General features: G+C 46.9%; 1 protein-coding gene across 1 annotated transcript; it reads right to left on the bottom strand.

The window, feature by feature from the left end:
- Positions 1–3,680: 3,680 nt before the first annotated feature.
- On the bottom strand, positions 3,681–14,467 carry LOC140209419 (CD48 antigen-like). The gene is made up of 4 exons (XM_072277666.1): positions 14,260–14,467; positions 10,880–11,200; positions 4,247–4,528; positions 3,681–3,844 (listed from the first exon to the last, which is right to left on the bottom strand). Exons 1-4 carry the CDS (start codon positions 14,465–14,467, stop codon positions 3,681–3,683), a joined length of 975 nt encoding a protein of 324 aa, XP_072133767.1.
- Positions 14,468–14,864: the final 397 nt, after the last annotated feature.

Below are 14,864 nucleotides of genomic sequence, written 5' to 3'. Positions count from 1 at the left end.
TTGGAATGCTGTATGAATGCTGTGTAAGGATTGATTAAGCTGCTTAATTGTCTGTCAAGGCCAGTGGTTTTTGGTGTGAGATGTGTTATTATGGATGCCAAAGTGATTAAGGTCAGGTGCAATGCGATACCAGTGATGTGACTGAATACACGCTGGCCGATAGAATAGGGGTACCTAGAAAGGCAGGCCATGGCCAGTTCATATCTGTAGACATAGAGGATGAATATTTTAATGGCAAGATGCTCTATTTTCTGCATAGTGAGTTGAAGATTTTGTCTGATGTGAAAAGTCTAATAGGTCATTCAGTTGTTAATTTAAGTTCTGAGCTGGTTTTGGCTCTTACATCACTGGTTGCTCAACGCTAAAGTGTCCCTGTGGAGAGCCAAAGTTATTGTAGGCTGAGAATGTTCCCTGTAGTCAAACCCACACCCGAGAGGTAAAGTTACAGCTATATAGGACCCTGGTCAGACCCCACTTGGAGTACTGGGCACAGTTCTGGTCACTTCACTACCGGAAGGATGTGGAAACTATAGAAAGGGTGCAGAGGAGATTTACAAGGATGTTGCCTGGATTGGGGAGCATGCCTTATGAGAATAGGTTTTGTGAACCTGGCCCTTTCTACTTGGAGTGACGGAGGATGAGAGGTGACCTGAAAGAGGTATATAAGATGATAAGAGGCATTGATCATGTGAGTAATCAAAGGCTTTTTACCAGGGATAAAATGGGTAACACGAGAGGACACAGTTTTAATGTGCTTGGAAGTAGGTACAGAGGAGATGTCAGGGGTAAGTTTTTTACGCAGAGAGTGGTGAGTGCGTGGAATGGGCTGCCGGCGATGGTGGTGGAGGCGGATATGATAGGGTCTTTTAAGAGGATCCTGGATAGGTACATGGAGCTCAGAAAAATAGAGGGCTATGGGTAACCCTAGATAATTTCTAAAGTAAGGATATGTTCGGCATAGCATTGTGGGCTGAAGGGCCTGTATTGTGTTGCAGGTTTTCCATTTCTCTATGGTTCTATGAAAAATTTACAAACCTCCATGTCTATTCTGCCTGCCCTATTGTAGATCTCCATCACGGTCTTTGGATCTTTCCTACATCCATATGGAAAATTATTAATGTACGTTCAAAATTCAAAGTAAATTTATTATCAATGTACATATGTGTCACCATATACAAACATGAGATTAATTCTCTTGAGGGCACACACAGTAAATCCAAGAAACACAATAGAATCAATGAAACATCGCATCCAACGCACACAGATAGGGTCCAGCAACAACCCCTATTGGTTGAAACTGGCCATAGGCTTCCAATCACAAAAGCAACAGTCCACTATCACTCTCTGCCTCCTATTACCAAGCTCACTTTGTATTTAATGTACCAACTTGCCTTGGATCCCAGGAGATTAAACTTTTGGACATGCCTTCCACATCCTAGTGAGGTGTAGGGAGCTGGAAAGGTCATGTGGGTGTATGAGATCACTGGCCCAGATCCTGCACAACACTGTCGCTCCCCGTCTATGCTGTATCCCTGCATCATTTATATTAAATCCCTGTCTCTCGTTCTCCTCACTTTCCAACAACTCCCTCTCCCTTAAACCCGAGACACATCCATATACTGGGAATCTTGGTCAACACACTCTCCATGCTGGAGGAACTCAGCAGTTCAGGCAGCAGGCAGCCGAATTGTTGACTATTATTCTCCTGCAGAGATGCTGTCTGATGTGCTGAGTTCTTCCAGCACCTTGTGTGTGTTGTTCCTTCCTTAAACCTTTCCATTTTTCTCCCTCCCTTAAATCCCTGTTCTCCACTGAGTCCCACCTCATAAACATTCCTCATAAATCCAATACCAGCCTGAAATCTTCTCCCCTCCGCCCTCTTCCTTCCCTTCCTGATTTCTGGCAGAAGGTTGACAGAGTCTCTTGGATCCCCATCTTTCCCCAGTGATAATTCCGTACCCTCGGTGTGAACCAGTGTTTGACAGTTGATCGCTCAAGATGGGAGAGTCGTGAGCATTTGGAAACTGTGCACAGGCTCACATCATTCATTTAATTATTGACTACTGTTTGAGTAGGATTAATCAAGGTGATAATCCAGAAGGGCACATTCTGACAAAATCTCTTCCACCAGACAAAATTGGAGACTATTTTTGAACTAACAGCCATGCTGTTGTCCCATAGACCTCACCCCTCACCACGACAGTGGGACACAGAGGAAACCTGCATCTCCAAGCCACCGTTCCACATGCAGATCTCCCAGAGATTCCGTATCCTCCTTTTGCCAGTGCCGAGGGAGGGACGATGCATCCTAGGCTACAGGATACTGTCCGGGGGTTCTGTCCTCAGCCCATCCATGGGGGGTCTGGCATGGTGCATCACTGCAGCATACTCAGTGGGATTAGTCTCGGCAACGACCACCGGACCAGCAAACTACAAAAGAAACAGAACCTGTCAGCTCTGGGTGATTTAAGGGAAACAGGGACAGGACACACTGTGTCAGGAATTCTTGGAGACTGGGAAACACAGACAGGGAAATAGAGTCCAGGACCCATTCAGGGAGATAGAGACCAGAACACAGAGACAGGACCTGGAGACAGCACACAGAAACAAGGAGATACAGACTGGGAGCCGTAGACAGGACATCGAGATAGGCAGATACAGGCCAGGACCCTGGGACAGGGAGATACAGATGAGGACACAGAGGCAGGGAGATTTAGACAAGGACATAGAAGCAAGGAGATACAGACCAGGACTGGGAGACAAGACACAGAGACAGGGAGATATAGACCAGGATCTAGTGACAGGACATGGAGACTGGATACAGAAACAAGGACCATGGAGAGGGGAGACATGGAGACTGGGCACATCGACACGTGACACATGGACACAAAAGACCTGGACATGCAAAGCGACACACAATGATGGAAACTCAGATCACCCAGTCAGCACCAATCAACTGACAAACAATCATACTGACCCAGCATCAACACGGTCTCACTCTCAGTGCATTCGGAATGAACTCACTAACTGCCCATCGACACAAATATTAACACCACGACTGATCATCAGAAATGCACATACTACTGGGCATAACCTCATGTACAGCGACAGGGTAACCCAGTGACTGGGAGTGTGGGGACAGGGTATCCCAGTGACCGGGTGTGTGGGGACAGTGCACTCAGTGACTGTGCGGTGTGTACAATCCAGGCCTGGAGATCACTGAGGCAAAGTTTCAATTGACTCCTCAGTGGTATGTGGGATCTTGCTGTGCCTCCGTGTGTGCGCTGCTGAGTTCCGCAGTGGTGGTTGGAACGATCTCCGGTGACGGGGACCTGTGGTTGATCGTGGGATTGTGCAGATTACATGTAGGCCTTATGTTCAGTCTGCCCCGAGGAGGGTGAGTGACCCAGAGTGGCCTCTTCCCAGGGGTAACGTGTCTGTCATTACCCTGTCATTCCCCTTGGGGGGCTGCCAGACACTGCGATTCTTCTGCATCCACTGAAGATCTGTGTAAATGATGTCCGTCTCCGATTGGTCTGTGGGACAGAAAGGAGAGGTGACAGGGTCTGTACTAACATTATTCCCCACTTTATCTGAGCCCTCTCTCCCACCCCTGTTGTCACCTCCCTGCCCAACCCCTCTCTCTCCCTCCCCTAAATACCAGACTCAACGACAAGGTGTCAGATCCACTTGCCTTCAGTCCCTGAAGTTACTTCCCTTCCTTCAGGTCTTCTCCTCCGTGTGACCGTGAGGATCACAGTGAGAGCAAAGATCAGGAGGGTCTCCACCACTGACAGTACGATCACCAGGGTCACTGCATCTCCTGCTGCTGTTGTGTTAGGTGCTATAATGCAGAGGAGAAAATATTTCCTAATGAGTAAACAGTCTCCTCAAGCTCAGCCTCCACCTCCCTGACCACTCGATGCCTCAGCCACCCGAAATAATCCTTCCCTCCAATCTAATCACTCCCTCCCTCCAGCAACAGTGCACGGTTGATTCAGTGTGGACCTTCTGCAAAATGTACTGCAGTTCCTCACCCAGTCTGTGCTGACAAATATGAGCAGAGGCCTGAGTATAAAATACAAAAAATGAAGGTTGCCGATAAAGTAAATGGTTCTCTACAGTACCTTCTCAAACAGTGTCAGAGTGCTGAATAGATACAAACTGAAGCGCCTCTGTGCTGCCCCATCTCACACTCCTGGGACGGGGAGATAACTAAATCCCAACTTCATCCTCTGACACTCACGACGTGTGTCCAGATTACAGATGTCCCCCAGCCGGACCTGTGCGGTGTCCTCACTGATGGGGTTTCTGGCCTCACACCTGTACACAACATCCTCCATCTCTGCTGTGCAATCAACCTGCATCATCTTTCCGTCTTTCCAGATATGATGGCTGCTGTTGTCTCCTGTAACTTCTCTCTTCCAACTGAATCTGGTGGGGTTGCCAGAGGTCACGGAGCAGGTCAGGGTGAGGTTACAAGTCCCAGTGATGTTCTGAACTGTGATGTTTGCTCCTGACACGGGCTCTGAGGGTGTGAGGGAGAGATGAAAGATGAATAATGAAGATCCTTGTGGACACCTCGATCCCCAACTCCCCCATCCCATCCCCAACACTCCAGAGTGAACTTCAAGCCAATCCCACCTCAATTTTACCCAACGGTTTAACCCTTCCCTCACCAGTCACTTGCTGCTGGAGGAAGTTCCCACGTGCACTACCCACACTCATTGACAAACTCTCCTCCATGTCCTCTTTATAGCTCTCTATTCCAGGAATTCTCTCCATTTCCATGTCGTTAGTTACTCCTGTGTGTGGTCCCAGCATCACTTTGAAACCTGAGTGAGCCCCAGCCCCAACCTGCCCTGAATCTGGTCCAATACAAGACACAGCCCAGTCTACTCTGTCAGTCTCTCCATCTCCACTCTGCCTGCCCAGATTATGATGAAGGCTTGAGTCTGTGTCATTTCTTTCATCTCTGTTCTCACACCCTCTCCGACCAAAAGCACCAATACGGTTCCTTCGACCCCACTGGTCTCCACCTTCAGTGCATCAACATTTATGCTTCCTGGCCCTTTCAATGAGACTCCATTGAAACATAGAGCATTGCAGTGCAAAAACAAACCCTTCAGTCCATCTAGTCCATTCCTAGTCCCATTGATACACAACTGGTCATCGCCTTCCACATCCCTCCCAATACTTATCCAAATTTCTGTTGGACATTGAAATCAAACCTAGTTCCAACACTTCCACCTGCACCTTGTTCCACCATCTGAGTGAAGAAATTCCCCCATCTTCCCCTGTAACTCTGGTCCTCAAGCCCTGATACTCTGTACTCTTTCAATCTTATTGATACTTTTCCCGTATGTAGGTGACCCGAATTGCACAAATACTCCAAATTAGGCCTCTCCAAGGTCTTGTACAATTTCAACATAACATCCAACTCCTATACTCAATACGTTGATTTATGAAGCTTTTTTATGATGACCCTATCTACCTGTGACACCACTTTCAAGAAATTATGGTTTTCCATTCCCAGATCTCTCTACTCTACTACACTCTTCAGTGCCCAATTGCTCCTCATTTAAGTCCCACCCCGGTTTAGTTCCCAAAGGTCAAGAGCTTGTACTCGTCTGCATTAAATTCCATTTGTCAATTGTGACTCAGAAGTTCTAGTTGCTGTCACTTTGATTCTCCATCCTGCTCCCACTCTGACACACACTGATTCTGATTTCTGACATTGCTCCAGTGGAGGTCATTGAATGGACGAGGGCCCGTCTCCAGCTGCATCTGATGCAGTACGTGAGGCTCTCTCTCCTTTTATAGAGCTGATGTTCAGAACAGTTTCACTGGCTGAAGGGTTTCTTTGACTACTGTCTGATTCTGTTAGTACCTCCAGTTGAACTGTCTTTTTGTGTCTTTCCCACTAGCCGTCAGTCTGTGGTTTTGTATTGCCATGTGCTCTTGTTTGTTTTCATGCCCCATGTGTTCCTGTCCCCGCTCCTGTGCTACTCCAGCCCCTGTATTACTCAGTACTCCGTCCCTCACCTGTTTCTCATTATTACCTGTATTGCTGCCCCCTGTGTCTCATTGTGCTAACCTATCATCTGCCTCTCTGTTTATTGCTCAGTGTATTTCAGTCCTGTGTTTTCACCTGTTTGTTGCTGGATTGTGCCAATGAATTTTCCTGAGCCTTTCCAGCATTTGTATCTGTACTCTGTCTGTCTGAATATCAACTCTGCCTGTTTGCTGATTCTGGTTTTTGGATTTCTCTGGAACTTTTGATCAATGCATGAACTTTGACACTGACCTTGTTTGCTCCTTGGGATTTGTAACTCAATAATATCACTGTGTGCACAGTACTGGGTCTGTGATTGGATCCCTGCTCCAGTGTCTCGACAGTACAATCTGGTCAGAATGGAACCAACAGACCCTGGTTGTCTGAGAGCTGCCCTGGAACAACTGGGAGTGATGCTGGTGAGACCCCAGAACCAGCTGGAGTCGGTGTTCAGGGCAGCGGAGTCGGTTTCTGCTGATGTAGCCCCTCTTGTGGCCCAGACTCAGTCACTCCAGCTGCCCCAGAGCATCCATCAACATTCTGTCACTGTATCTTCTACCCCACCCTCTGTGTTCCCGCGTGCTCCTCCTGTCCAAAAGCCCTGACTGCCTCCTCCAGAAAGGTACTCAGATGAGCCCGGTACCTGCCGCTCTTTTCTTTCCCAGTGCACCCACGTTTTTGAGTTACAACCAACAACATTTCTGACTGATCGAGCCAAGGTAGCCTACATCATCACCCAACTGTCTGGTCGGGCGAGAGAATGGGGAACAGCTGTCTGGGAGGCAGGCTCCCCTTTCTGCTATAGTTTTCAGTTATTTTCTGAGGAGATGAGAAAAGTGTTTGATTACTCCAAATATGGGAGAGACACTGCCCATGAAATGCTGCACATGCATCAGGGGTGCAGATCTGTGTCAGATTACGCCGTAGAGTTCCACCTCCAGTGGCTGGAACTCGGAGGCACAGTACGACACCTTCCTGAACGGCCTCTCCGAAGACATCAAAGATGAGTTGGTCACCCAGGAGCTTCCTGCCACCTTTGAAGCCCTGGCAAATCTGGCCATTCGTATTGATGTTTGATTTCAGCAGCGCTGCAGAGCGAGGGGTTCCAAGCTCCTCGTCAGTCTACGTTGCCCTGCTGTTTGACCTCATCTACAATTCCCGTTCCAGAGCCCGAGGCTCTGCATGTTGACTGTACCCGCCTGAGGCCGACTGAAAGACAAAGGAAAATCAGCACCCGTTCCTGTCTGTACTGTGACCCAGCAGGACATTTCATCTCCACCTGTCCAGTAAAAGCCAAGTGCTCACCCGTAGGACGAGGAGTATTGGTGAACGTGACCCCTGTCTGGCCCTCCTTGATGCCACTCACTCTCATACCTGCTTCTCTGGAGTGGGACGCCCAACGGCGAGCAGTCTCCGTCTTGGTCAATTCTGGTGTGGAGGGGTGTTTTATCGATTCTGGGTTGGCTGCCCAGTGGGGATTATCCACATCTGCTCTCCAGTCACCATTGATGGACAATGCCTTGAAAGGTCAGAGACTGGCTGACATCACCCATGTCACGGCCCCAGTGAGTCTCAGTTTATCCGGAAATGATCATGAACAGTTAACCCTTTATGTTATTGACGACTCAAATTCCTATTGTCCTGGACATCCCTGGTTAGTTAAACACAACCCCCACATTGACTGGGTCAGTCATAAGTTTGTAGTCTGGAGCCCATTCTGTCACTCCCACTGCCTCCGCCATGTTCAGATCCCCTTGTCTCCAAGCCCAGATCCCCCTCGAGGAATTCCCGACCTTCGTGCCATCCCTCCTCAAGGCTGTGTTCAGCAAGTCCCGGGCACTTCCCTGCCGCCTCATCGTCCATATGATTGTGCCACTGACCCCTTGCCTGGCACATCTTCCCCAAGGGGAGCCTGTATTCCCTGTCTGTACCTGAAACAGAAGCCATGAATAAGTACATTCAACAGTCTCTGGCTGCAGGCATCATCCAGCCGTCTTCCTCCCCTGCTGGTGCCGGTTTGCTCTTTCTTGAAAAGAAGGACGGCTCCTTGCGTCCATGCATTGATTACCGGGGACTGAATGAAGTCACTGTTAAGAACCGTTTCCCTCTTCCACTCATGACCTCGGTGTTTGAACTACTGCAAGGAGACTCAGTTTTCACCAAGCTTGATCTCCGTAACGCCGACCATCTTGTCCGCATGCACAAAGTGGACAAGTGGAAGAGAGCCTTCAACACCACCTCAGGCCATTACGAGTATCTGGTTATGCCATTCGGTCTCACCAATGCCCTGGCCGTCTTCCAAGCCCTGGTAAATGATATTCTCAGGGACATGCCGTTAAACTCATTGGTTCCGGTTTTTCTCAAGATTCAATTTTACTCTGTCCTACCGCCTCGATTCCAAGAATGGAAAACCTGATACCCTCTCCTGAAGATTTCCCTCCACTAAGACCCGTGAGGTCCCCGATGTCATTCTCCCTGCTCACTGTCTCATGGGTGCAGTGCAAAGGGACATTGAATCCATTGTGTAAGTTGCTCAACAGATCAAGGCAGGCCCTAGTCAATGCCCCACTAATCGTGTTGATGTTCCCAGCTCTGTCCGCTCACAGGTATTGCAGTGGGGTCATTGTTCCCAGTTATCCTGTCACCCTGGAACCAAGCGTACTCAGGCCTTCATCAGTCGGCGGTTTGTATGGATTCCACCCACAGACCAACGGCCAGACCGAGTGGGCAAACCAACAGCTGGAGACTGTGTTGCAGTGCCTTGGCCTCCCAGAAACCCTCCACGTGGAGTCAGCAGCTACCCTGGGATGAGTACGCTATAAACTCTCATCCGTCCTCTTCCACTGGTCTGTTCCCCTTCGAGTGCTGCCTTGGCTACCAACCTCCACTGTTTCCTGCCCAGGAGGAGGAGGTTGGCGTTCCATCTGCCGAGGCATTCATCCGCTGTTATCAGTGAACATGGAGGCACACTCACTCTGCCCTTCTCCGTGCCTCTGCTAGGATCAAGCGTCAAGCTGACCGCCATCGCTGCAAGGCCCCACGTTACCAGGATGGGCTGTGTGTGTGGCTTTCAACCCGAGACCTGCCCCTCAAGGTAAATTCCTGCAAGCTCACCCCTCACTTCAATGGCCCCTTTCCCATTGCTGAAGTCATCAGCCCTGCCGCCGTCCGTCTCAAAGTCCCCTCCACTCTCCACTGCATTCATCCCACCTTCGGTGTGTCCTGCATCCAGCCTTTCATGAGCCACCCCCTGTGTCCTGACCCTAAAACACCCCTCCCCAGCAGCTCATCGATGGGTCAGAGGCCTTCACGGTGCGTCGAAAGCTGGATGTTCGTCGCAGGCCTCCAGTACTTGTGGACTGGGAGGGCTACAGTCCTGAGGAGAGGTGCTGGGTCCCCACCCGTAACATCCTGGACCTCTCTCTCCTCAGGGACTTTTGACGTCAGCACCCAGCTCTACCTGTCGTGATGCCAGGAGGTGTCCGTAGAGGTGAGGGTACTCCCAGTACCGCCAATTGAACTGTCTTTTTGTGTGTCCTTTCACCCTTAACCCATGACCTCTAATTCTACTCTGACCCAACCTCAGAGGAAAAAGCCTACTTGCAATTATATTATCAATATCCCTCAATTTTGTAAACGTCAATCCCTTTCTTCCTCTACTCAATCCCAGAGGAGGTCTCTGTCTCCAACCCATGTTCATGATTTTCTGTATTCTGTCTGCTATTTCTCATCTTCTGATGTTCTCCTCCTTCAAATGGTGAACATTAACACTGGGATGTAGATGTTGTAACGTGAAGTCACCGGAGAGACACCAAAGCTGTTGGATATAGAAATGTGTGATTCACCAAAAACAGGCATCATATTGAGACAATCTTGGAAGAAACGGCCTCCCGATTCAATATTACATAATACTTTGAGATGCTAAAGGTCAAAAGTAAATGCAGGATAATTGTACTGTTACAATGTACCAACAATGCTTCCTTGGTCCTCCATAGATTTTTTACCTACCTTGTCGTTCACACCCACACTCCAGACGCACAAAATGAATGTTTATCAGGATTGTCTGGATTGCAATCAACTCCAGTCCACTACTGTTCAGAGCTGCATTTTAAATTCAATCTACAATCCACCTTCATGTCTGAAGATGGGTTGTGGTGAGATTAATATTTGTATATTCCTTAACTACACAATGCACCCTAACAAAGCAGAGAAGGTTTCTCAGACAGACGCTGCTGAGTGAGATTATTGTGAATGTGATATTACTGTTTGAGTGAGTCAGGAACCATATTGCTGTGTGTGAGTGTGCTGTTGTGTCCGTGTACTGTGTCACTCACTGGGACACTATATTCAGTGTAATGAATACACAGGGTCTCACTCAGCACAGCACAGCACGAAGACTGAGGAATAAACACCTTGCTGAGCTCAGACCTCAGTCTGGACAATTAACAAGCAGTGTCCTGGGAAACAGACTGGATAACTGGGATCCCCGAGCATGACAGACCAGGCCTCTGACTGGAGATACAGTGTGTAACTGTGACCCACAAATACAGACTGTTCAGGCCATTCACACCAGGTCCATTCTCCCTGTGTGCTGAGCTCCCTCCGTCTCAGATACATGAGATTCCCCAATGTTGGTTCAATCCCTTCCGGCTCCTGTCTCAGTCTCGGTGGATGTGGCGTGTGTCACTGACTCAGTCTCACTACACTGGGACCATGAGCCCAGCTCTGGACACGGGTAGTCAGTAGGGTTCAGTAAACAGGGAAACACACAGGATCTGCCCTCACCCATCCATTAGGGGTGTTTCAGGGACCGGTCTCACTCACCATACACCTCCAGTCGCACTGTTGTTTTATATTCATTTCCTGAACTTGCTGCTGTACAAATCACCTCATAATCACCAGAGTCCTCTCTCCGTAGATCATGGATTTCCAGACCGGCATTCCCAGGATGAAAGGTTATCCTGTTCTTGTAGTGCTCTTTACTGAAGTAGCTGATGTTCCCATTTGAGTACCTCACAATCATGTTTCTGGGCGATACCCGAATCCAATGAACCTCACCATCCGGTCTGACTGGGATCCCAGAAGGTAAGGAGACTGAGTGTCCCTGAGCTCCGGTCACAGTGGTAGGGGGAGCCCCAGTCCCAGCTGAGGAGACAAGACAAGACAGTCCGTAGGTGAGGTCAGTGATAGGAAGAGGAATCAGACCTGGGAAAGCCAAAGAGGAAGCCAAGCGGCCCATCATGTTGTTCCTAGCCCTGTGAGACAGGTAGCACAAAGTCAGTGTTGTTTCATGCAGAGACCCTTCATCAGGACTCAAGACTCTCTGTACCCGGCCCTCAGAAATGAAGTTGTAGCCTGCAGCCAGATATCAATGGTCAGGTGGTTGGGTGGGGTGGTCACAGATATTTTTCTAGTGTCACGAACCCTGTGACGGGAATAAAGAGCCAGCAGAGATGGAAAGAACTTTGGAGTCAAGTATTACTATAAACTAATAATATTTATTAGTAACTATGCAATACAGTAATATAAATGTAAATAAATCAAACAGGTTAGCAATGATTTTCTATATATATATATATGTAAGTATCAGTATGTGTGGAAATATATGTATGAAAAACCAAGCTTCTTTAGGTCTAGGGGCAAGAAGATACAGTCTTACGATGATGAGTAAAATTCAGTTCAGTTCAGTTCGTGGTATTGATTTGAGTAGTGATGGAGAAGAGAGAGAGAGGGAAAGACTTGAATCTTCAGGTGAGCTGACGCCGTCGATCTTCTTGTTGTCCTTTGAAATCCTTTAAAGGTCACCGACTGTGACTTTAACAAAGGGGACCGGTTTTCTGTGGTGGAGCTATGCCCCAGGCCAGGGTGGACACATGGACAACTCCCCACCAGTCAACCCCTTTCCTCTTTTCACTGCAAGAGCGATGGATCGATCCGCCTGATCGATCCTCCAACACCCACTTTTTCTGCAGGCACAACAATGCTCATTCAGTGTCCAAACATGTGTCTGAGGTCTGTATCATCTGACCTCCTATTTATGTTATTGTGCTGAGCATCAATTGTCACTCAAATAACTCCTCCTTCCTCTCTCTGTGAAGAAATGCAAGCAGGCAAAAAGTCCTTGAAGAAGTATCAACAACCTGCCAAAAATCATAACGTCGAGGGTTCATTAAATAACACTGCCTTCGGTCACTATAGCAATTTATGAGCTGCTTGGTGCTGTCTCCAACTCCAGCAGAAATCCAACAGTTAACCAGTTCTTTCTCGTTCCTTAAAGTGACAGTCCCACAGAGAGTCTTTGTCTCTCTCTCTCTTTTACAAACAAGCTATCGGTGGTAAATAACTCTCTCTCTCTCTCTCTTTTCAAAAGCACAGTTCATAGGGTTACTTCAGGGTCCCCTCACACTCCCCTTCCTCAGAGGAAAACCAATTGATGAAGACTATTTTTTTTTGTCCAGACGTAAATTACAGAGTTTGAAACAATACAGGTAAAATCATCAGATAACTGAGCAAAAATGTGTTCAATTTCCAACTTAATATCTGGATAACTAATCAGCTATAATATTGTCAATACCTTTCACATGTTTGATTTTTAAGTCACATTACTGCAATATCAGACTCCAATTTAACAATCTTCTATTCTTATCCTTCATCTCAGTTAGAAACATCAAAGGGTTATAACCCATGTAAACCACAAGTGGTCTCTGGGCAACAGAAAGATTTTGAGGTCTCTGATCATAGGCCTCAAAATGTTGTAAAGCCAGAATAAGTGCTAGTAATTCCTTTTCAACAGTTGAATATTTTTTCTGGTATACATTAAATTTCTTTGAGAAATAAGCTACTGGATGTTCAATGTCATTAACTCCTTCCTGTAACAGTACTGCCCCAGCAGCTTTGTCACGAACGCCTGTTGCTATAGAAAATGGCTTTGAAAAAATCAGGTGCTTTGAGCACAGGATTATAACACAGAATGGTTTCCAGATGTTCAAATGCTTCCTGGCAAAGGTCATTCCATACAAATCTTTCACATTTCCCCAGGAGTTTTGTTAGGGGGAGATCGATGTCAGCAAAGTTCTTACAACACTTACAGTAATACCCAACCATTCCTAAAATCCTTCTCAAAGTTTTCTTGCCAGTCAGAACAGGAACTTCAGCAATAGCTTGAACATTGGCCTGTACAGAAGCCAGTTGGCCTTGGCCCATCACATAACCCAGATATGTAACTGTGTCATAGCCAAACTCACTTTTAGCGAGGTTCACAGTAAGATTGGCCTTGGAAAGTCTGTCAAACAGTTTTTCTACCACTGCAATATGCTCTTCCCATGTGACATTCCAGACCACCAAATCTTTGATATAAACCCCTGTGCTCTCTAACTCTCCAATCACAGAATTGATCATTCTTTGAAATGTCCCGGCTGCATTTTTCATCTCGAAGTGTAAGACATTGTACTCATACAGTCTAGACGGTGTCACAAATGCTGATATCTCTTTAGCCCTCTCTGTTAAAGGAACACCCCAGCATCCTTTTAACAGGTCAATCTTAATAAGGTATTTAGCCTTCCCCACTCTATCAATACAATAATCCATTATCTTTCCTTGTTCTTTCTTGTTTCTAATTCCTTGTTCAACACTTCAGACTTTAACTGAGCTTTAACACAAGGTTCAGAATCCTGTGAACTCACAGGTACTTCCACAACCTGAACACAGTCAATCGGAACAGCTGCCTCTTCTGGGCTGTCATCACTTGTCCCAGTTTCAAATTCAAGGTCACCCCGAGCCTCACAGCTATTCTCTGGCAAACTCTTTTCTGGAATAAACTCAACCTCGTGGGTTAAAACAACTTTGTCTGTTTTCTTATCAAACCCCCGCAAGGTAGCGGCATCCTCTGCATCTGGGTATCCTTACCTCATCAGCAACACAACTTTTCAATTCATCACACAAAACAAGCCCTTCCAAGCTGTAAAAATCATCAGTGTCCGACACTAAACCTCTTTGCTGCCACCTCTCCTTTTTAAACTGTCTCTGTCTTCCTGCCACGTGATCTTCACATTGGCATTTCTCCCTTTTGAGCTGTCTCTGTCTTCCTGCCTCTTCTCTGTGTCTTGCTGCCTCTTTAGCTTCTTTCTTGAACTGTTTTAATTTCAATTCATGCTCCATTCTTAACTTTTCCAACTGAAGCTGAAGCTCATCCTCAGCAGATTCACCTTCCATGAACAACTCTAACGCCTCCTCATCAAACGTTCCCTTATCTATATAATGCTGGGCTATTATCATCTGCATCTGAGCTTTCCTCATTATAGTGGTCACCTTTAGTTTTAACTTTTGAGCAATTCCCAACAGCACAACCCTCGTAGCATCATCCAACGCTTCTGGGGTTGGTTCCAACATAAACTCCTCAACACTAACATCCATTTCTGCTGTATTTCCACACAACCAAATCAAAAGGGATTTTCCCTCAATCAGTTCATACCAGCCTCCTGAACAATTTGTTCATATCGCGGATGAAGGCCCCAATTCATGTCACGAACCCCGTGATGGGAATAAAGAACCAAACAGAGATGGAAAACACTTTAGAGTCAAGTATTGCTATGAACCAATAATATTTATTAGTAACTATGCAATACAGTAATATAAATGTAAATAGATCAAACAGGTTAGCAATGATTATATATATATGTACGGAATCAGTAAGTGTGGAAATATATGTATGAAAAACCAAGCTTCTTTAAGTCTAGCGGTAAAAATACAGTCTTATGATGATGAGTAAAGTCAGTTCAGTTCAGTTCGTGGTATTGATTTGAATAGTGAT

The sequence above is a fragment of the Mobula birostris genome, chromosome 14 (genome assembly GCF_030028105.1).
Source record: "Mobula birostris isolate sMobBir1 chromosome 14, sMobBir1.hap1, whole genome shotgun sequence".
NCBI classification, from domain to species: Eukaryota; Metazoa; Chordata; class Chondrichthyes; order Myliobatiformes; family Myliobatidae; genus Mobula; species Mobula birostris.
This window is presented reverse-complemented; position numbering and strand designations above follow the sequence as displayed.

What these genes read in the sequence shown, in the direction of transcription:
- LOC140209419 (XM_072277666.1), bottom strand. Translation starts at nt 14,467, where the DNA reads ATGGATGTTAGTGTTGAGGAGTTTATGTTGGAACCAACCCCAGAAGCG. An exon ending in GTTAGAGTTGTTCATGGAAG is followed by an intron (nt 11,201 to 14,259) that starts GTGAATCTGCTG and finishes TTGTCTCCTCAG; the next exon opens with CTGGGACTGGGGCTCCCCCT. An exon ending in AGTGCGACTGGAGGTGTATG is followed by an intron (nt 4,529 to 10,879) that starts GTGAGTGAGACC and finishes TCACACCCTCAG; the next exon opens with AGCCCGTGTCAGGAGCAAAC.